Raw genomic sequence first — 23,962 nt, 5'->3', positions numbered from 1 at the left:
ATTAGGGCTCATTTGGGAGGGAGATGGATTGTGAATGTTTCCACCTGCAAAGATTATTGTATCACATAAACCTTTCCATTGATTTTTGAAATAACAAGGACCTTCTATTAGGCATCAGGATTAGAAGCAATATAAGGACCAGGAGTAAATTGAGCCACTCCACTCAAAGGTGATGTCCCAACATAACATTATAAAAACAATGATTTGTCTATTTGTATGTGACAGTGATTTTTTTAAAGGAAAATGTAAGGTTGGAATTCAATTTCACAACAAAAAAATAATGTTATTTATTTTATTTGAACAGATTTCAGATACATACAGTGGCCACACAGGGATAGTATACAGGTTATAGTTCATGCCAAACATAAATTTAAATATACAGTAATTCATCTTAAATACAACCATTAAACAAGTCCGGACTTGTTAAAGCATTTACTTTGTTCTATGCACAGTGAGCACTTGCACTCTTGGTCTACTTAATATCCAAAATCCAGTTAAGTCGAAGATGTACACAGTTAGTTATCTTTAATTTTACTTGGAATGGAAGAAAACAAATGATTTTTGCATCTACAAAGATAACTGACAAAATCTACCAACCTTAGCTAATAATAATAGCAAGAAGAATAGCTAGAAGTACTATGTGTCATGTACAAATATCATTGGAACCTTAGCGCTAATCATTGACAACAATGCTCTATTTAAAGGTATAGTATGCTACATTTTTTGGTTATTGCTAGAAAACACAATTTTCAAACTCACTACCAGATTCACTTCAGTATAAAAGATGTTCAGTGTTACCCGCTGGTTCCTGAAATCTCATTTGAAGCTTCAAGATAATTCTTTTGAGTGGCATTTTGGTGTTTTGAAACCTGATGTGAAGAGTGAAGGGTAGAACTGACCATGAAACTTGTGCTGATGTAGATATCATGGGAAATTCTCTTTTCTGGCAAGAAGAATGACCTAGATTTCCAAGATGACTGGAAACAAGTCACTGAAACCCTAACCCTCGCCATTCAGGCTGTCATTTATGTCAAGGACGTCATTTAGTAACGACTGCAAACAAAAGTATAAGACAAGCCTCACTTTTACATCTGGCAGGTACATCCATGTTTTACACTATCTGTCAATGCAGCTGAAGTGCATTCTTCGTCCTGTTTGCTGTTATTGTCCTGTATATGTGTTACAGTCAAGAAACGTCAGTTACATGGCAAAATAAGAATAAATAAGAAAGGCAGGGTCTCTGGAGATAAAGACACTGTCATGCACTTCTAATTGGTCATAAATAATAACTAGACAGGGGTTCTATTGCTTTTTAGGAAAACTACATATAACTATAGATAATGATATGATTATAAACAACATTTAGTTAAATCTCCTTAAACAACCCACTGTAAATGTCAATGAACTACATACTAACTTAATGCTAACTGTATTCTCCTGTAGAGGGGTAGTTGGACAGGCGAGTTGTTAGTTCAGGATTCACAGTCTGAAAAGCAAAAAAATAAAACTTTTAAGACTCAACTTTAATTCACAAAAGATCATTTCTCCTTCCATGTGGTGAAAAAGTAATTAATGCTGACCATATGGGTACTATAACTGTTTGACACGAGAGCCTCGTGAAAAACAGCACAACATTCAAATTGTGATCACAAAACCAGCAGAAAACAAGTATTCATATTGTTTCAACAGGTTCAGTGTGACCATGGTTTAATAACTCATTTTATTCAGTTTGGGTTACCCAGAAATCAAAATGTCAATTTCCGCTGCTTAAAAAAAAAGAAGCAAAACCTTGAGAAATGTGTCTTTTCCACACTGTAGATAAAGCAAATAAACAGGGTTCATAACTTTGGCAATCCATGAAATGTTTATCATCCAACATAATCAAGGCAAAATTAAAATTTCTTTCTTGGCTAAATTGTTGCAATTATTTGTAATTACCTTATCCCTAAACATGATATCTGCTAAACACCAACGTTATAATTTTAAGCATGCTAGTATGTTGATATTACACAACCTATGCCGTTCCACCTGAGTACAAGTGCAACCCTGCTACTCAGCCTTGTTATAGATTACTTTGTAAACACAAAACAACTTGTATTTGTGTGGTGGTTTACAGCAGCCATCAACAGTTAATAGATATAACCCTGAAAATGCGAGTTTAGTTACTGAAGGATCTCTCATCACTCAGGATTGATCAGTTCAGTGGGCTACCAAGTTTCAAGATAGAAATTTGGCATTATTAAAGGAATATTGTTAAGGACAATAGATAGAACTGACCTTCATCTTCAGTGGTCTTTTGTGTACGTAGTTGAAGTGAATTTCTTTGTGCTGTCATTTCCTTTTGATTTTCCCTGAGGGAAGAGACCAGAACTATTATCAACCATGTTTCTATCACTTTATCAGGCAATTCTGTATGTATCTCATTGGTGTGCTTACAGTTATGAGCTTGAACAGTTCCTCTCTGACCTGATAGTAACAATGTAGGCAAATTGTTTAATACATTAGGTACATGGCAAATACTAAACACTTTCTTCTAACCATCAATTTTTTTATATAAATATATCTAGAGTGATATCTGTTCCGCTAAAATGATTAAACCTACCTTCTGCTCTGCAAAACACCCTGTGATCAAAATAAAAAAACCCTGGAAGAGAGAAAAAATACGTAACATGTCTAAAAAGACACAATGGTTTTCCTTTTGAATCAGGTTTGCAGTTTTTATCAGCAGAGACAAGAGTTTAAGGGAATTATATGCCAATGGGAAAGTTAGATCTGTGCATCCCTATTGCCATTGAATGACGTTTTCTGATCATCATCAGAAACTTGTATATTGATAATTAACTCAACTTTAATACATGGCTTTATTTTTACTTTTAAACAATGAAATAATGAATGTTTTAAAATATGTTACTTCTACAACTGATCAACAATGAAAAGCAAAAAAATATAACTTTTAAAGAAAAAGAATTATAAAAAAAGACAATTATAATTTATAAAATATAATAGAGGGAAATGGAGATTTGTCCATTGTTGATTTTCTTTTTCATATTTGTGAATGTTTTAGATCATCAAATACATTTTTTTGAAATAATTATTACCTAAATTTGCTTGGTATGTGCTAACTGTGCATTCAAATTACCTGGAAGGTATTAAGGATGGTAAAAATGTAGGTGATAACGTTATGAATGGGGCTATCAAACATGATGAGTTGAATGAAGCCAACGATCCATGTCACTCCAAAGACAGGTGTTAGAACAATCACCACTTTGAGGATGCCTTTTGCCGTTTCCTTGTCATCGGCCTTGCTGCTGTCAGGGACTGAGGTCTTCATCAGTGTAACGATGACAACAACCATGGAAAAGAGATTTGCCAAAACAATGGTTCCCACAGGCAGGAGAAAAGCATGCATGGAGCCAACCAAGAGTTTTACATAAACTAGCCAGCATGTTTCGCTGTTGTAGTAGTTCTGGTTGGTGTATTTGCAGTACACATAGCTGGATCCCACCATTAGGATTGGGCAAACATAGCCTAAAATGCTGGAGAGGAACATGAAAACTCTTTTCCTCAGTGGGCTGAAGACAAAGATGAGCTGGTGGACAAGCATGATGCTCAGGCACAGCATCCAGCAGAACATAGCCAAGAAAAACAGGTGTTTGCATATGGTTAGTACTAGACACCAGCTGTCAGTTAGAGTCTTGGGATTGCTAGAAGCCAAGAAACTGCAATCTGCGAGCAAGAGGAATGTGGCAATGTTCACTATAGCTGTGTGCCGAAAATGAGAAAGGTTAGTCTTGACCACAGCTGACCACACCAGAGATTCAATGATGAGAAAGATCACCAAGGAGCAAATGGACACACCAAGGCCAATATTTGAAATAAGTTCAAGGGTAGGATCTTTTTTTCCTCCATCACCCTTGGACATTAGGACAGAGAATGCAGTTAGGTGGTTGCACTCACATATTGTGTGGTTTTCATCAGAAATGCTGATATTGCATCCTTCATCTGACCATTGATTCCCTGTGGTGTTCCAGAAGACACAGTGAGGTCGAGTGGGGTTGGTTTTCCCACTGGGGAAGTCCAGTCTAATTCGTATAGTTGAATCACTATTATTGTCCAGTGTGGCTGATAATATGAGGTTGGTACATTCAGGATGTATGCCATTAAAGCTGTTATTTAATTTACTCATTAGATTTTTCACAGCTACAGTTTTCAGTATTCCATTGGTCTTGTTCATATTCACACCAATGTCAAACACAGACACATTACAGTCATTGCTTCGACAGAATGTAAGGTCTAGATTTGTACTGTTGATTCCGTTGCTCTGGTTGACCTTAATGTTCTTCACTAGACCTTCCACAGAAACTAGGTAGTTTGATGACATTTTATAACGAATTGTGTCATTTACCCCACTCCAGGTGCCATTCAACATATTGCTTGCTGCACTAACAAAATCCTGAAAGACAGTAAAATAGAAAATAAACTTAAAAAAACCAGTGACTTTTCACACTTTCTCAGTTGATGCTAGGACCCCTATTCAGGCGTAATCTGCTTGGGTGTACAGTCAAGGATCTTTAAGTACTGCATGGTCTGTTGTTGAAATTTAAAGTGGAAGAGAAACTACATGTATAAAGGGTCATTTCCACTACAGAGCCCTGTTCTGGTTAGTTGTTGCTAATAGACTTACATCATTTATGTTAGCTAATTAGTAACAGAACAAGTAACATGTTTAGAAAGAGTTATATGTTGCTGTATTGACAGTTAGCTGCATCACAGAGTCGTGAAGGACATTATTTTAGCAATTCTTTTGTTATTCTATTATTTCTTAAAGATCTTACTGTAGAGTAAAGAAAATGTAACATATTTAAACTGATGAAACTGATAATCTGCCATATTAATCCATATTATACTGTTGGTGGACATTTTTCCTGCAGAATAGGTACTTGTACATTTTTATTGACTTATTTCCATTGTGTTGTATTATTGGTATTATTCCTCTAACTATCTTGACATGACATGAGTAGTAGAATGTAGAATGAGTATATGTTGAGGATTATTTGAATTTCTACTTCTAAAATGAAGTCTGAACTTTTATATTCAGAATTATGTATGTATAACAGAAAAGGTAGATGTGCTTACAGGAAATATATCCTCTCCCAACACAGTTGTGTTTGATGCGTTGGCCATCATATTTAGAACACCGATGGAGGCGCTAATGTCAGCAATACTTTCACCGGATCCAGAACTTAATGTAGAGCTGTTCTTTAGCCCTTCAAATATATTCTTGGCCACCTCCGGGGTGGCCCCTAGTCCCTCCAGGAAGGCCTAGATAAAGGAATTAGTGTGTAAAGAAAAGAAAAATCCTATAATTCGATTTTATAGTTCATAACAGTAAGCACAACAGACACTTTATTTTAAAGTCTTGACATACTATTACATTTGGATTTGTATGGGTTACATGCAAAACATTACACAAAGCAGTAGTTTTACCTATGCAATATGCTACGCTGTGTAATTGAAATCGCTCCAGATTTGACCATACTCCTTCTAAATGGTATGATCTATATAGCTTAGTTTTGGAGTTTATTAAATTTTACTTATAATGTTGGGTGAAAATGGTAACAAATTGCAACAAAAACCTCTTCGTGATTAGTTGCCAGCAGATATCTGTAGTTTACATGAAAAATGCCAACTTGTCTGTCAAACACTCACCATTTTATTCTCTTAGTCGTAGTGACAGTATGATGCAAACAGTAAACTGAAAACTGAGTTGAAATGTATTGGTTGCATTAGTAAGGAATACACAAACCAGAAACTGATAAAGTAAGTGTATTTGGAGCCAAGTTAGCATCTATTCTGTAAACCACTGGTTATTGTGGGAACCTGCTGGTGACTAAAGTAATTCACTCTAGCTTCCGTCAGCAAACTTCCAGTTACTACTTAATACTGGAATACACTTTTTCCGTAGCAACTAGTGGTCACCATGGTGGTCACTGACCAGTCTCTAGGCCTGTGTGACTGAGACCTAGCCTCAGCAGAGAGCTGAGAGTATGAACTTTAAAGTCAAGGTGAACTAAGATGAAAATTTACAAACCTTTATCATTGCAGTTTCAGAAACTAAAAATACTGAAACACATACACAAATGCAAATGAGAGCAAACAAAAACGTATTATTGTAATGACAAATAAAGACACACTCACTTCAGCTGCATTTGAAATTTTGTTCAATTGTTCACTGACGCAGCTTGAGAACACTGCCTGCCAGGCTGGGCCGTTACAAGGTCGGGACTTATAGCCAACCTTGCCTGCTGGGCATGTTCGAATAATCACTGTGTCTCCAGCTGGGGTTTTTGGCCATGTATCTTCATCCAGGAAATCCTCTTTACAAAATGGCTTCCCAGCTTAATAAAAAAAAAAAAACATTAGGAAAAAGAAAATAATATTATTAATTATATTTATATCATTAGCTGGTGCAGCATAGGCCTTTGCAAACATATGCAATTCTAAAGCCTGAGAATATGTCATTATACTACACATGAAATTTACAATAAACAGATTAAAGTAGACCCATTATACATTTCAGGCATATATTGCTGAATATTGGGTAGCTGGTCAGTTGAAAGTTGGCTTAAAAGAAAGGTGGTATTATTGGAACTGTTTTTCAGACAGGATTGCACCAGCCCCTGGCATAATAGTAGAATAGAAATCTGGAGCTGGAATGAGCATAATAAGGCCCCTTTAAACATATTTAAAATAATAGACAATTTAAAGAATCCTTACCATAGATAACTGGGATGTTCAATTGTGCACTTTTATTTTGACCGATTACATTCTTAAAAGTGATATTAACATATGGTTCAATCGTTTGTTGGCAGAGGATGTCAGGATTGAATGTGTAGTTGACGTAACTGCTTGAAGCTGTAACAGAAGATGACATTTTTTTTAAGTGAATAAAGATTTTGTGCAGTAAGCTTTACACATATTTTGCATTACTGATTAATGTGAGTGTTTTTAATGACATAAATAAAAAACAAAACAAAAAAAAACCCCTATGTATTAGTTTCTGTTAGAATACTGAAAATTCAAGGAAAAAATCTTACTTGTCTTTTTTACATCAGTAGACACCTTACCATTGTAGCCCCACGAAATGTCATAGGTTGTATCGCTTGCTGGGATTATGGCACTGACGGTAATGCTTACATGTGCCTGATTTTCTGAACAGTCCACAGTAAGAGGCATGCTACTCAGGGTAATTGTATCAGGTAGGAGGGCCACACTCAGATTAGTCCTGCCTATGTGCCTGATTGACCCAATGGTAAATCCACACTCATATGTGCCTGCAGGGAACATAAGACAGTTACAATTAAAATGGAGGGTTGGCCCTTCACACATTAATTGACATTTCAGTTAACAACACATGCAGGAAATGACAGGAGCTGAGCCACCAGTTGCCATATTACTGACCATAGTGGAAACAGCGCTGAGAGTATAAACAATATATGTCAAAAATATTGCAATGCAAGTTTAAAAAAAATCAGATTCCTATTTGTTATGAAAAGGTTCAGAGCAGAGCTGATCAAACAGTTTAAATCCATTGTGCCATTGTGCTACCCACACAAAGGATCAAACCAGTTTTTTAAACCTGTCCCCTCATCCCTGTTGAAAATCAATAAAATATTGATCACAAAAAAGAAAAAAAAATATTCAAACCTGTTCAGAGGAAGTGCTTCACAGGATTAATTCATTATACTATCTTGTTAGTGTGAGTTTATAACTAAGTGTATTTTGTATACTGATTTCATATCAGAGATGTTTTATCTTTGATCAAGCAAAAAGTGTAAACACTTGCCTTCCCAAGTGCCTGTCACCTTGTTGAGGGTAACACCAATACAAGATTGGAAGGTATTTGTGCTACAGGTCGTATTCAGCTGGACCACACTGCCGTTGTTGAGCTCAAAGCGCTGATTCCCTGTGGTTAGATTCCAGCCTGCGCTGCCTGTGGCCTCCTCAAGTTTGCATGCAAGTCGTGGTGTGGACTGATAGCAAACTTGAGTCCCTGGGGCCTCTACAATGACCATTCCTGTGTTAAGATAATACATGGAAATATAAATTATAAAAATGCTAAAAAGGTCACTTTAAACTTATCCAACTTTAAATTTAGCCAACAACATTGTTTTGGAACATTTATGACCATTTATTTTATTCATACTGAATGGTTAGAATAGATAATGTCACAGTTCTGGGTCATTTTGACCCTGCATTTTTTGTTTTTCATATTCTGGTGTTTATCTGTATTATGATTTATGTTCCGATTCTTGGCTGTGGCTCAGGTGGTAGAGCAGATCAGCTACTGATTGGAAGGTTTGTGGTTCGAGTCTTGGCTTCCCCAGTCTGCATGCCAAATATCCTTAGGCAAGTTACTAACCCCAAGTTGCTCTCCGATGCATTCATCAGAGTGTGAATGTTGGTTAAATTGCACTTGATCTTAGAAGTGATTGTATGAATGGTGTGAATGAGGCATGTTGTATGCAGCGCTTTAAGTACTCAATAGCCCTAATTTCACCCAGCTGTGTCTCCCTCCTGTTTTTCATTCCCTGATTACTATGCCGTTTATTTAAACCCTGTATTTGCCTTTGTTGCGTTGTACCCTCTAAATGCTGTGTGTTTGTCATGTTCCAGCTCCTTTGTTCTGAGTTGAGTTTTGTTTTGCTTTTGTGACTTTTATTTTATGAGGAGGTTTTTCCAGCAATGAAAGCTGTGTTTTGAGTTCCAGTCCCATTGTTGAGTGTCCTGCATTTTGGGTCCTTTTTTTCCTTCCTGCCTGCACACAGCCTATCATGACAGATAAATTGTAATAACCATGCATTAGTGAAAACTAAAATGAATTGGTCTTGAGGACAAATGATGGGGATATGGTAAGCTAATGTTACTTCAGCTAAATTAGTATGGTTAAATATATGTGGGCATAATATTTCATTTTGTTTTGTTTTTCCAATTTTTTCACATGTAGTTTTATTGATTCTGAAAAGACAGATCGACATATTTGACATTACTGGAATTAACTGAAGAACTCAAACATTTTATAGACAATAAAGAGTGTGCAGTTGGAATACCTCTAGATCTCAAAATGCTTTTGACACAATATATTATTAAACAAACTGGAAAAGTGTGGTATTAGATCGTTTGTGCTGAATTGGGTGATGAGACAGCAATTTGTGGATATAAATGAATACAAATCAACCTGCATGGATATACAATCTGGAGTTCCTCAAGGTCCAGTGCTAGGCCCAAAACATAAAATATACATATGACATATGAGTCTCAAAAATACTAAAATGTTTCAGACTCATGCTACGTGTTCTCACTTTGGTGCACTTGTGGAAATATATGTTTTTCAGTGAGAGTTTACAGCAGCTTTGGTGAATGGTAAATGGCCTGTATTTGTAAAGCGCTTTACTAGTCCCTAAGGACCCCAAAGCGCTTTACACATTCAGTCATCCACCCATTCACACAAACATTCACACACTGTTAATTAAAAAAGAAGTGAGTAAATTTGGCTTGATATGAAAACTTTATGTAGCCCTGGCTATATAAATAGGTCATTTATTTAAATAGTTCATTTATATTGATAATTAAATGCAAATGTTCACTGTGTTCAACAATGTGTATACAAATGCCTGTAAGGTATGTGATGTGTGTCAGTTAAATGCACAGCCTTTTTATTTGTATTTTGAGGTTTATGTCATTATTTTTGAAATGTTATTGATATGTACTACAGCTCCAGTGAACCCTGAAGTAGTCTCAGGTAGAGGGGTGTGAGTAAGTGGGGAGCCGTGTGCACTCTGCAGGAAGCGAGAGAGATGAGAGCTGAACAACAGTGTCGAGTGAACGCAGAGTTCATAGAAGGGCGACAGACGTATTTTCAGGTTGACGGATAGTTAACTGGAGTGGAAAACTGTTGTACTCTACTGTGAGTAGGAGGAGACGGACGTCTTGCTGGTGTGTCAGAGAGGTCCCTTCTGCTGGTGTGCTGAAGTTATGTGTTCACGTGGTAGCACGTGGAGACGTGCTACCACCTTGACCCAGTTTCCTCCACTATCCCCTTGAACTGCCTGGAGGTGTGAGTACTGTTGTTTGTACGTGCTTTTTATTTTACTACTTGGCAACAAGTGAAGCGACCATATTGTTTTAGGTCCCAAAGCACCCGAGCCACGACTCAAGCCTGCAATGAGGGGTTTGCTAGCAGAAAGACTGTAGCACTTGAGGTGTGTGTGTGTCGGTGAGAGTGCGCGTGGGCCCACAATATTATTTGATTATTTTGTTTCTGTTCAGGTAGATGGCTTACCATTGTTTAACAAACTTTATTAATTTTACTTATTTTAACTTATGTTACTTATGTTAACCAATTATCCACTAAAGTGGAGTTAACTTTATAATTGACCTGCTTGTGTGTGGTTTATTTCCATATAGTGTAGTTTTATTGCATATTTTATACCATAAGCATTAAAAAGGGAGTATCAGTAGGAAAGTAACAACAGGAACCCAGGGCCCCTCTCAATAGAACGTGGGACGGGTGTTACATTTAACTTTGCATTAAATGTAAGCAAAACAAAGATCATGTGCTTTGGAAAATGAAAACTAACTCATTAAGCATTGTTGCTAATGTATGGATAGAAAAGACACTTGGGGTGTGAACAAAAACAGCTGGACGGCTCATTTTAGACATAAAAGCAAAAGAGCAAAGACTGTTGCATTGTTGGAAACACAAGTCTCATTCTGAACCATACTGCTTACTTATTTTGTCATACTTGAATTAGTGTGTGGAAATATGGGGTAACATATTCAAAAACACAATACCCATAATGCACATTCCAAAAAAAAGAGGTATGACACTTAATATAACTCCATATCTGGAGCACACAAACTCTATATTTTTAGGTCCAAACAAATGTCATAAATCTCTGGTACAGAGAAATATATAGATTAGAAGATCAAGTTGTACAGGAATTGAAAGAATAGTAAAAATAATTTTTTACTGACCTAAAGTGTCCACAAATATAGTAGCTGTAAGCAGACTTGTAAGATTATTGACTATGTCTTGAAGTTTACAAGTCAGCACTCTGACACTGACAGCTACCTGAAAGTCAACATACTGCAGTGATGGGGATGTGGAGATGGTTCTGTAGAGAATGATGGAAAAATGACTTGTTATCGACATTAAAAAAACAAAAAAAACATTACAGTACAAACAGTAAGTTTTATTTACTGTGCATATCTAATAAATTTTGTCAGTCTCCAAAAGTGTCTAAAACGGACATTATATTACATATTGCAATGTCTCCAAAAAGTATTTGGACAGTCTCTTTGGAATCCTAAGATTGATCTTTTTCGCAATCACTTTTGTGCACCATGAAATGCAGAAAAGAAAATTAATGAATGCAGTTTTCAAGTGCTGTCCCCTCTATTGCCAGGGAACAGCTATTGACACTAGTCATCAGGTATGCACAGAGTTACTGAAATGATGAGAGTTTTACATAGAATTCTTTGGCATGGTTTCAGGGTTTCCCATCTACCAATCAGCTTTGAAGCTCAGGTCTCTGAAACAGCCCTGAAGACATTAGCTAACTCAGGTAGAATCATTTACAAAAAACTCACCTATAATAACTAACAGTTTAGTTGGTGACTATAAGTGGTGTCACAATAATAAGTGATGTTGTTTAAAAAAAATAATAACATTGACGAAAAACAAACACAAAACCAAAAAGGTAACTTATATAACATATTTCTTTGTAAAATACAGTACCTTGGACCAGTAACGTTCACATACTGAATAGCATTCAGTTTTTGAAATTGGTTTTGAAGCTAAGAAAAGAAAAAGCATGACATCGTTGATATTTTTTTACTATGTAACAATAGAAAACATATTTATATTTATAGTTTATTTATAGAATAGTACAAACGTGAGGATGAGACATACCGTTGTGGTCTTGATTGAATCCCATGCTGCAGTCTGTACTGATCCATTGATGAAAACTGTGTTCATTGTAAATATTACAGTTAGTTATTACTTTGGGTTTTATTTTGGTTGTCAAAGACAAGCATGCATATCAGCATGGGGACTGCTTTGAATGCACAGACTGGGATATGTTTAGAGAAGCTGCTACATACTCAGACACCGTGGACCTGGAGGAGTACACAACCTCAGTGACCAGCTACAGACACTGATGAGTCTGAATACAGAGAAGAGGTACAACACCTAGTGGACTAGTGTCAGAATAACAACCTGTCTTGCATTAGTCTTCTGAACATTTAGATGGTTGTTAACTTCAGGAAGACCTCAATGGCTCACACCCCACTGCACATCAACGGATCTGCTGTTGAGATGGTCAACAGTGTGAAGTTCCTGGGTGTGCACATATCAGTTGACCTCTCCTGGAACCCGAACACCACCACCATCATGAAGAAAGCCCAACAACGTCTTCACTTTCTTAGGAAACTGAAGAAGGCCAGTCTCCCTCCTCCTATCCTCACATCATTTTACTGGGGAACCATTGAGAGCATCCTCTGCTGCTACATCACTATCTGGTATGGGAAATGCACCCTCGCTGAAAAGAAGTCTCAGCAGCAAATAGTGAGGAGAGCAGAGAGGATCATTGGAAGCCCTCTCACATCCATCTCCCAACTCTATGACAGACACATCATTCGACGTGCGAACAGCATAGTGAAGGACACTTTCCACTCCTCACATGCACTGTTCTCCCTCCTTCCATCTGGCAGACGGTTTTGCAGCATTAAAACTGTAATGACCAGACACTGCAAGAGCTTCTTCCCCCAAGCAGTCATAGCCCTCAACTCACTACCACAAAAGGACTGATATAAACATACACCTCTACAAACACCTTACAATAATCATCAAAAGACTCAAAAACAACAAAAACTACCACAAATCCACTACAAACTGGTCCCGGGAACAATATTCTCATTTGCAGACTCAGTCACATAGTTCTGAACACACACCTAAATTCTTTAGGTGAAATCTTTACATTTTGCATTTCGCACACGTCTTTGTCATGTCTCATCAATAATATCCTGACAATAGCTTGAAACTGGTATTCAATACCTTCTGCACATTCCACTTTGTATTCTCTCAGTCCTGTCTTTGTTTATCTTTGTTTATCGTACAGGTAATATTGTATAGTTACCATTATAGTATTGTATAGAATTGTATAGTTAGTAATTAGTACCTTTTTATCCCTTAATTTTTACCAAAACTTAGCATGTTATTTATTTATAATTCCTAGTTTTATATCTCTTGGATATATATTCTTTATATATTTATAAATGCACAATGGGGGGCTTAGGGTGGAACAGCATTTCAGTACACTGTATACTGTGAATACTACTGTATTGACAATAAAGCTCTTGAATCTTGAAAAAGTAGAAGAGTGAAAAGCAAAGGATAAACATAGCTGTATTCAACAGATTTGTACACCACACTTATTATAGTTTATATTAATTTAGTTTCAACTGGAATCCAAGTACATTTTCTCATTTTAATTTAGGTGTAATTGTTCAAAATGTTCAAGTTGTTACATTACTTTCAGTGTATGCTTTGTTTTTGATTAATTTATTTGTAACATAGGTGCTTTTTTCATGGCAATATTTTGGAAATTCAAAACAGTATCTTAATACTATTCAACAAAACAGACACTGTTGTCAAATTTGACCAAAGACATGTTTGACTATTGTTATATATTTTTTTCAAATAAATAATATTGTTTACTTGCAAAAAAAGCACTTCTATTTTTAAGTACTTTTAATGTTTTCAACACTCATTTTAATGCAAATAGTTTAATTTTGCATTAGTTCTCTATAACACTGGTATACACTAAAACTTATTCCATATCATTAATCAACAGAATAGAAAAAAAATAAAAATAATAAACAAAAAAACAAACAAAAAAAGAGTTACACATTTCAGGAGATCTACCTTGAACTTTAGGAGAACAGAGGGGTGTGATGTAGGATACATTTTGTTTGCAAGTAGCATGCCCGCAGCAGCTGTAGTTGTAGCACACTTCATTGCTCCAAAGATAATTTGTAGAGCAGTTGCAGTTCGTGTCAGTTCCAACAATGAGGCACTCTAGAAATAAAAGAAAACATTCTTAATTCTCTGAGTTTTTTCTTTTTAGTTTTTTTTATTTGAGGGTTAGGGCCACTCTGGATCATCAGAACTGTATGGGAAAATTTGACTGACACCTGCTTTCCTTCACAGTACAACAGTAGACAACATGTAATGTAAAAATATCTTGTCATGGTCCGTGGTCCTGTGTCTAAGGTGTCTGTGTGTGTGTTGGATGCCCTGGTGGCCACACCCCCGGGCTGGGCCATTACTGGCACACCTGCTTTCCATCCGGGGCGATTACCTGAAGGACTATTTAACCCCGCGCTGACAGATGCTCCACGCCAGTCCGTTAATCACCTCTCTGTGGTAACTAGCCTCCCGTGGAAGCGTTGTACAGATGTCTTATTTGAAGGGCGTTAACTCTGCCTTTGTGTGTCTAGATTTCGATCCGGCGTCCTGCATCTGCCTGTCCTCCTGCTCGCTTGGACCACCCGGTGCATCACCTGGCCTCATCACCGACTCCACAGATTCCCTTTCCACGGACTTACACACTCCCCTCCCGAGTCCCACGGTCCCCACTCTGATTGTAAGCCGGCTACTCAAACCCTGTCTTGTAGTGCTTCTCTGTTTTCCCGGCTCTCAAGTAATATTCTCCCCTTTCTGTTGCAGCCTCCCCACGGTCCCGATCTCTGCTTCCCCGCGTCATTTTACATCCCCGAGTTTTTCAGTTCCTCGCTTTCTTCTCTGGTTATCCCGGGTCACCTTTTGTTAACATAGTAAAGTGTGTTTTCCTGCTTGCATACGAGTCTGCTTTTTGATCCTTTGGTGCACGTGTGCCTTGGCGCATGACAATCTAGCTCTAAAATATACACTGAACAAAAATATAAAAACAACACTATTGTTTTTGCTCCCATTTTTCACGAGCTGAACTCAAACATCTGAAAATTTTTCTACATACACAAAAGACCCATGACTCTCAAATATTATTCTCAAATCTTTATAAATATGTGTTAGTGAGCACTTTTCCTTTACAAAGATAATCCATCCCACCTCACAGGTGTGGCATATCAAAGGGCTGATTAGACAGCATGGATATTGCACAGGTGTACCTTAGACTGGCCACAATAAAAGGCCACCCTGAAATGTGCAGTTTAATCAAACAGCACAATGCCACAGATGCCGCAACCTTTGAGGAAGCGTGCAATTGGCATGCTAACTGCAGGAATGTCTACCAGACTTGTTGCCCGTGAAATGAATGTTCATTTCCCTACCATTTGCCGTCTCCAAAGACGTTTCAGAGAATTTGGCAGTACATCCAACTGGCCTCACAACTGCAGATCATGTGTAACCACACCAGGCCAGGACCTTCACATCCAGCATGTTCACCTCCAGGATCGCCTGAGACCAGCCACCCGGACAGCTGCAGCAACAATCGGTTTGCATAACCAAAGAATTTCTGCACAAACTGTCAGAAACCATCTCAGGGAAGCTTATCTGCATGTTTGTCGTGCTCATTGGGGTTTGAACCTCACTGCAGTTCGTCGTCGTAACGGACTTGAGTGGACAAACACTCAAATTCAGTGGCATCTGGCACGTTGGAGAAGTGTTTTGTTCACAGATGAGTCCCGGTTTTTACTGTTTAAGGCAGATGGCAGATAGCGTGTGTGGGTGAGTGGTTTGCTGATGTCAACATTGTGGATCAGGTGGCCCATGGTGGTGGTGGGGTTCTGGTATGGGCAGGCGTATGTTATGGACAATGAACACAGGTGCATGTTATTGATGGCATTTTGAATGCACAGAGGTACCGTGACGAGATCCTGAGGCCTATTGTTGTGCCACTCATCCACGACCATCACCTCATGTTGCAGCATGATAACGCATGGCCCCATATTGCAAGGATCTGTACACAGTTGCTGGAAGCTGAAAACATTCCAGTTGTTGCATGACCAGCATACTCACTGGACATGTCACCCATTGAGCATGTTTGGGATGCTCTGGCTTGGCGTATACGACAGTGTGTTCCAGTTTCTACCAATATTCAGCAACTTCACACAGCTATCGAAGAGGAGTGGACCAACATTCCACAGGCCATGATCAACAACCTGATCAACTCTATGCGACGAAGATGTGTTGCCCTGCATAAGGCAAATGGTGGGCACACCAGATGCTGACTGATTTCCCCCCCATAAAGAAAAACTGTGCACATTTCAGAGTGGCCTGTTATTGTGGGCAGTCTAAGGCACACCTGTACATTATTCATGCTGTCTAATCAGCCCCTTGATATGCCACACCTGTGAGGTGGGATGGATTATCTTTGTAAAGGAAAAGTGCTCACTAACACAGATTTATAAAGATTTGAGAACAATATTTGAGAGTCATGGGTCTTTTGTGTATGTAGAATAAATTTCAGATGTTTGCGTTCGGCTCATGAAAAATGGGAGCAAAAACAAGTGTTGCGCTTATATTTTTGTTCATTGTATTTATTCATCAATCTAAACTAGTAATCTCACATGAGTTTAGTAGAGCTGACAAATGAGCACTTCCTGACAAAACCCGAAACAGTGCACATTGGTAATATTCTTCTTTTATTAAAACAGAGTCCAGTCCAATAGTTTTGACTCTTGTAAGAAAAACATCAGTTATAGACAAATTGCAGTTAAACATTATCTTCAACATGACAGAGCTGCAGTAATATTAAGTAATCACAGCCTGATGACCCTTTTTTTTTTTAAAGGTTAGATTACACAATTTTATTTACTTATTTATTATTATTATTATATATTTATTTACGACAGAGGATGCAATAATAACAGCTCTTCACAAAACCCTCACACACCTGGACATTAGTAACTCCTATGTTAGAATGCTATTGGTGGACTTCAGCTCTGCCTTCAATACAGTTCAACCCCACAAACTGGTTAAAAAACTAAGCAACCCATGACTCAGCAGCTCACTGTGCAGCTGGATATTGGACTTTCTGAGCAACAGACCCCAGAACATCAGAATGGGAGAGCACACCTCCTCCACCCTCATTCTGAATGTAGGTGTCCCACAGGGGTGTGTCCTCAATCCCCTCTTATACTCACTTTTCACCCATGACTGTTCTCCAATCCACACCAGTAACACCATTATATAATTTGCTGACGACACCACCATCATAGGACTACAACAACGATGATTCAGCCTACAGAGAGGAGGTTCAGCATCTGAAGCAATGGTGTGACGACAACAACCTGCATCTGAACACAGCCAAGACCAAGGAGATGGTAATCGACTTCAGAAGAACAAAGCGATCGGGGCACTCTACCCTCTACACTGATGGGGAGGAGGTAGAAAGGGCAGAAAGCTTTAAGTTCCTCGGAGTCCACATCTCGGCCGACCTTACCTGGTCCATAAACATTTCCCACCAGGCAGGAAAAGCACAACAAAGGCTGTACTTCCTCAGGGAACTACGTCAGGCCCAATTACCCCAGAGACTGCTAGTAAACTTCTACTGCTCCACCATCGAGAGCCTTCTGACCTACTGCTGCACACTCTGGTTCGACTGCTGCACCGCAGAGGACAAGAGGAAACTGCAGCGGGTGGTGAGGGCAGCAGGCAATCGGCACTTCACTAACCCCCCTCAGAGACATTTATACTGGCAGACTTCAGCAGAAAGCCAGCATCATCATCAAAGACCCCATGCATCCTGGACACTCACTTTCCCCCCCTTCCCTCTGGTAAACACTACAGGTCCATCAGGTCGAAGACAAACAGACTCAACAGAAGTTTTACCCACAGGCTGTCCAACATGCCCTACCTCCACCCTGATTGGAGGATAACTGCACTGCCAATACTCATGGACATTAAACCTTATTTATAAACCGTATTTCTATTTATACTTCGATGCAACCAACATCCCTACCTCTCTAAACTGTATTTATTCTAACCTTATTTATTATAGTTGCAACAGCACCCCCCCCCCCCCCCCCAATGTGCAATATCACCCCCCCACACACACATACACACTCGATGTGCAATATCACTGATCACACTGCACCTCTCAATGCACCTGCTCCTCCGATATATATATATATATATATATATATATATATATATATATATATATATATATATATATATATATATATATATATGTGTGTGTGTGTGTGTGTGTGTGTGTATGTCCGCATGCATACATGTGTATAGATATATGTATGTCTGTGCGTGTATGGGTATATCCGTATATTTGCAGGTGTATGTATAACTTGTACATATCTTTCTTGTGTAAATGTAAATTTGTCTGTTATTGTGTAAATACTTACGCTATTGTGTACTTCACATACATGGAGAAATGCCAAACAGCCTTTCACTATTCTTGTAACAGTGACAATAAAAGCTATTCTATTCTACTTCAAAAAAATTACAACTTAACAACAAATTCAAGAAAGTGTTCCAGAAACATACCTGCTACCAGTTCAGTGTTTATGATTTGTACTGTTTGTATGCTCAGTGAGAGGTTTGTTGAATTGATAGCTGACAGGACAGTTTGGGCATCCAGTGTGACATTACTCTCCACCATTATCTCAGCGCTGTAGATATCTTAAATAGGAATAAGATTTGATATATGTTATTATTTTGTGTGATTAGCAACTTATTTGAAAAGAAGAGGTATTTGAGAAATAGAATAAATGTAAAAATTATATTAACTACATGATGAACTATTGTGTTCAATTTAGGAATTCAGATTTGTTGGGATAGTAAAAGGTAGATTTTGGTTCTCATCATTACTTGTGAAATACCTAAGGCTTACTAATAAAATAAACTAAAATACATTATTAAATAAACTTAGCTTAATCAATGTGATCACCTTCAACTCCTGTCCATTTTGGACGCAAAGATTTGCACTAGCAGGAAATGGCTTGAGCACTGTGTATTTGTGTATGAAACCCCTCTTTGACTAAATCCAGAAGTAGTGACAGTTGCACTGGAATTAATCTGCTAGAACTTTTTTAAACCCGCGGTGACCAGGACTTTTAATCCTGCTGCCTATTTGAAGACATTTTAAACATATTAACTTTTTACCTTACTGGCTTACCTTGTGCAAGGACCTGCAATGGCAAAACCAGAAAAATTACAAAATTACACATTCTGAAAAACGAACAATTCAATGTTAAGACAAATTAAAGTACACAAATCATATCTCTGTCCATAAACGTGAATATATGGATATACTGTGGAGTTGAGATTTGGAATAAAACAGGTTGAATTTTCTACATTAAACTAGTATATAACACACAATAGTAAAATATAATTAACATTTAACTTGAACCTTGATTGGTAAACTGTACTCCTATACAAAAAAGTACCCCATTAGACTGAAGAGGGTTCTCTACCTGGTAGTAGATGTACACAGCTCCGGTCAGAAAAATGAAAACCTTGGAATACATTTTCATCACCTGGAAAAAAACACGAGTTATGACAAGCTGAGAAGAGAGACACTCAATGAAGAACATACATAAAGTACACAATTTATCCAAGGTACAGCACATGGATGCATAAAGAAATACTGGTCCTATTTGTAAGGACATTAACACTCTCACAACTATTATTGTGATTTGCTATTATAAATAAAATGGAACTCAATTGAAAGTGTCAGAACTTAAAGTATCAGGAAGTATAATCACTAAGCTAGAACTCTGTTTTCTGAAGCCAGTAAAAGCACTGGATTCAAAAGTGTGCAAATGTCACGGCGAGTGAAATGAGCCGTGTGGAAAATAAAGGAGGATCCAAACGCAGGCACTTGTACAGGTGTGAGGGTGGTTTATTAAACACAAAAAGGAAATGGACAAACGGCGAACGGAGCAAAGACTAAACTAAACTGGGAACAAACTGACTACAGAACACGAACCTGAACATGAATGAAAGCGAGCAGAAACAGATGGCGGTTGGCAGCAGGGAAACACACCGATGAAGCAGGGTGGAATACACAGACGGACCAGCAACTACAATGACCAAGGACACGACTTAAATACACAGGGAAACACAGGGGAATTACACACAGGTGGTGGACACAGCTGGGAATAATCAACAAGACGAGACAGAAGTAAAACTGAACACACTCACGTGAGACGCAGGCCTTCACAAAAAAACAGGAAACGAGAACACTACACCAAGACGCAGACCTGACACTGAGAGACAGACGGAATAACACACGGAGCCTGAACTAAACCAAACGTGAGATACAACCGAGAACAAATCCTTAAACATGAATAAACAGAAACATAGAAGTCTAATAATAACAATCATTATAATAATACTCATAGCGCCCAAAACCACAACAAACATTCAAAAATAAACTAAACAATCAACACTCAAAATACTGGGTTGAAACTGACCCAGAACCGTGACAGCAAAGGTAGAGGTTTTAAAACCAAAATACTGAGCTGAAATGCAGTATAAGACTTCACCTGTTTCTATTCCTACATGCGCTTATTGAAATCTCACTATAAAGTTTTATTGTCTTTTTATTAACTGTGTCAGCACTGGGTCTCCCATATATTTAACTATGAGTCTTAAACTATCTTAAACTATTTTTGTCCTTAGCTTCCATAACACTCTTATCAGCTGCTATCTGCTTTCCCTTCCAAAGTACAGGAAGCTTGTATTTAGCTAGGAAAAACCTGTTTGCATCATTTTGCATGTTGGCTATGAATGCAAACAACAAGTTGGTGGTTTTTCTTTTAACAGTGCACTGTTCATTCCTGTCCACACCAACGGTAGGATAGCACCACTGTGTACACAAAGCCTGGTGATGCGGTATAGCTTATGCCCACATTATTTTCTTGTTGAGTCAAAGACACGGCCGATGTGTTTGGTTCAGCAATCGTAATGTATCATAAATATTGATAATTTAAAAACACTTTTTTTTTTTAAATCCAGAAACAGAAATGTATGCACCAAACCATGTTATAAACTAAAAAAAACTAAACTAATCAGTGAACTGAATAGATATAAAACACAACTTGTTCACCTACTGTGATTCTACTCAACTTGATGAAATCACAAAGTATTTTCAGTTCTGTTATTTGGCTTGTGGAAGGGAAGATCCTGTTAACAAAACAGATGTTAAAGGGTTTCTTATCATAGGAATAGCATATTGTAATACTGAATGGTAATGTATCTCATGACAGCCATAGCATGCTGGGGGCTTCTATAGCAGAAACATAAAGAGATTCACATTTAAAGGTTTAACTATTACAGGATTTATGACTTTTTAGATTATCCATCCATCTATCCATCCATCTTCATCCGCTTTATCCGAGGCCGGGTCGCGGGGGCAGCAGCCTAAGCAAAGAGGTCCAGACCTCCCTCTCCCCAGCCACCTCCTCCAGCTTATCCGGGGGAACACCAAGGCGTTCCCAGGCCAGCCGAGAGATATAATCTCTCCAGCGTGTCCTGGGTCTGCCCCGGGGCCTCCTCCCGGTGGGACATGCCCGGAACACCTCACCCAGGAGGCGCCCAGGGGGCATCCTTGTCAGATGCCCAAACCACCTCAGCTGGCTCCTTTCGATGTGGAGCAGCAGCGGCTCTACTCTGAGCCCCTCCCGGATGGCCGAACTTCTCACCCTATCTCTAAGGGAGAGGCCAGCCACCCTTCGGAGGAAGCTCATTTCTGCCGCTTGTATCCGCGATCTCGTTCTATCGGTCACTACCCACAGCTCGTGGCCATAGGTGAGGGTAGGGACGTAGATCGACCGGTAAATTGAGAGCTTCACTTTTACACTCAGCTCCCTCTTCACCACGACGGACCGGTGCAGCGTCTGCATTACTGCAGCTGCAGCCCCAATCCGTCTGTCGATCTCCGGCTCCCTTCTCCCATCACTCGCGAACAAGACCCCGAGATACTTGAACTCCTCCACTTGGGGCAGGAACTCATCCCCGACCCGGAGTGGGCACTCCACCCTTTTCCGGCTGAGAACCATGGCCTCAGATTTGGCGGTGCTGATCCTCATTCCCGCTGCTTCACACTCGGCTGCGAACCATTCCAGTGCGAGCTGGAGGCCCTCACCCGATGAAGCCAACAGAACCACATCATCCGCAAAAATCAGAGATGAGATTCTGAGGCCACCAAAGCGAAAGCCCTCCGCCACTTGGCTGCGCCTAGAAATCCTGTCCATAAAAATTCTGAACAGAACCGGAGACAAAGGGCAGACCTGGCGGAGCCCATCACCCACCGGGAACGAGTCCGACTTATTGCCGGCAATGCGAACCAAGCTCTTACAACGGTTGTATAGGGATCGAATGGCCCGTAGCAATGGGCCAGACTTAAACTATGATTATTTAACATCTTAAGAACCACAAAGGTCAGGGATAGTGTTTTGGTAATATGCATTTTTTTAAACTGATATATCCAGATGGAGACATTGACAACATAAAACCTGAAAGGCTACAATATATGAAACTTAATTTGAAATGTCAGAAACTTTTAACTCTAATAATTTAATACAAGAGGCAGACTTGTGTGTAGTTCAGTCAGGTGGTAGTGAGAGCTCACCTCTGTTATTTTCCTTAAAACAACAATCTAAAGAAATACACAAATAAAACATTCTTACCTTTGCTGCACTCTACACAAAAATGATTGTTAACCCATTAACTTTGCTTCAATTAACAAACAACACTCCATGTCTATCAGACACCGATCAGATTTCCAGTCAAAGTGAGTGAGCAAATTGCTTATGAACACTAAGTTATACTGAACAGAGGGTGTGTGTTAAGGGTAGTGCGTATGCGTTTGGTTGGGAGGGGATGTGTTACGGGACACATTCCCTCACAGATAGTGCTGTTCTGGCTTTGGTTTTGAAAGACCATTTGCATTGATGGCATCTCTCCATATGTGTCGAGCCTTTTGACTTTCCATGAATATTTGTCTAACAAATCGAGCATTCTCCTTCAGGAGGTCAGAGCGTGTCAGTGTGTGTGTGTTGTGTGACAGGGACGATTCTAGTGTATATAATATAAAATAAGCATGGTTCTTAAATTGAACAAACTAATAAATGCTGTAGTGAGAAATGTCTTTTTTCAGCTATCTAGAGTTAAGCCTTTGATCTTTTGCCTTTGGCAAGAGATCAAAGAGATTTTTGCAATGCACTTTATGTTGGTGTTGATTCAAGCCACCACTTTCATGCTGCTCCCCATTTGCTGCAGGGACACAGAAACATTACAGTGGTTTCCTGTATGGAGTACCATAATGTGAAAACAATATGTTAGAATATTACACAGTAGCACAGTCCTTTGGGTTGTAAGAGACATAGTTCAGTTTTGCAGGATGGTTAATTTTTGTCACCAATATCCATCCATATACTCATCCATCCATCCTTCACTTATCCAGTTTTACATTGGTAAAAGATGTAAAGATATCACTCACAGACTGTGGTGTCATGGCAGCACCAAAGTTTACTTACACTAAAAGGAAACTAGACTCACCAAACCCAAAAGGCTAACCCTTGAATGCAAAAACCCCCCAGTATCATAGAAACATTTCAAAATTTGTACTATTGTATAATCCAGCTAGGGTTTACAAAGTTATCTATGTATTTAAAATATATAAATGTTCACATTTATGGTTTTCTTTATTAAAAAATCATTTAAATACATCTATTAAGCTTTTGCAGGGCAACAAACCATTTTACGTCATACCTGAAGAAGTGGGTGAAATTCATGGAAAGTTTCTTTTCAAGTGTGCACACAAGTTGCGTGCATACAGAGTCACACATCTTCTTTTTGCATTTTTGTTAAGACTTCCTCACTTATTTAAATATTTCAAATTAAGTGCGAACATCCATCATGCCAAGGGTGAGC

General features: G+C 38.6%; 1 protein-coding gene and 1 pseudogene across 3 annotated transcripts; both read right to left on the bottom strand.

Annotated features, from left to right (window-relative positions):
• Positions 1 to 297: 297 nt before the first annotated feature.
• On the bottom strand, positions 298 to 22,841 carry adgrf3b (adhesion G protein-coupled receptor F3b). Of its 3 annotated transcripts, none has more exons than XM_084953846.1 (19): positions 22,717 to 22,841; positions 21,139 to 21,211; positions 19,498 to 19,560; positions 19,200 to 19,212; positions 18,569 to 18,703; positions 13,988 to 14,140; positions 11,975 to 12,030; positions 11,801 to 11,859; positions 11,038 to 11,177; positions 7,847 to 8,077; positions 7,098 to 7,334; positions 6,778 to 6,915; positions 6,199 to 6,398; positions 5,137 to 5,322; positions 3,140 to 4,453; positions 2,603 to 2,644; positions 2,437 to 2,466; positions 2,278 to 2,351; positions 298 to 1,486 (listed from the first exon to the last, which is right to left on the bottom strand). In XM_084953846.1, exons 3-18 carry the CDS (start codon positions 19,555 to 19,557, stop codon positions 2,286 to 2,288), a joined length of 3,060 nt encoding a protein of 1,019 aa, XP_084809972.1. In that variant the 5' UTR covers positions 19,558 to 19,560; positions 21,139 to 21,211; positions 22,717 to 22,841; the 3' UTR covers positions 298 to 1,486; positions 2,278 to 2,285. The 3 variants fall into 3 exon arrangements, with proteins under 3 accessions (XP_084809972.1, XP_084809974.1, XP_084809973.1); XM_084953848.1 differs by having other exon boundaries at positions 7,128 to 7,334; XM_084953847.1 differs by lacking the exon at positions 21,139 to 21,211 and having other exon boundaries at positions 22,717 to 22,836.
• Positions 15,241 to 16,429, bottom strand: LOC146371326 (uncharacterized; annotated as a pseudogene).
• Positions 22,842 to 23,962: the final 1,121 nt, after the last annotated feature.

This window comes from Perissodus microlepis, chromosome 15 (assembly GCF_051167445.1).
Source record: "Perissodus microlepis isolate ML-2025 ecotype Zambia chromosome 15, ASM5116744v1, whole genome shotgun sequence".
Lineage (NCBI taxonomy): Eukaryota > Metazoa > Chordata > Actinopteri > Cichliformes > Cichlidae > Perissodus > Perissodus microlepis.
This window is presented reverse-complemented; position numbering and strand designations above follow the sequence as displayed.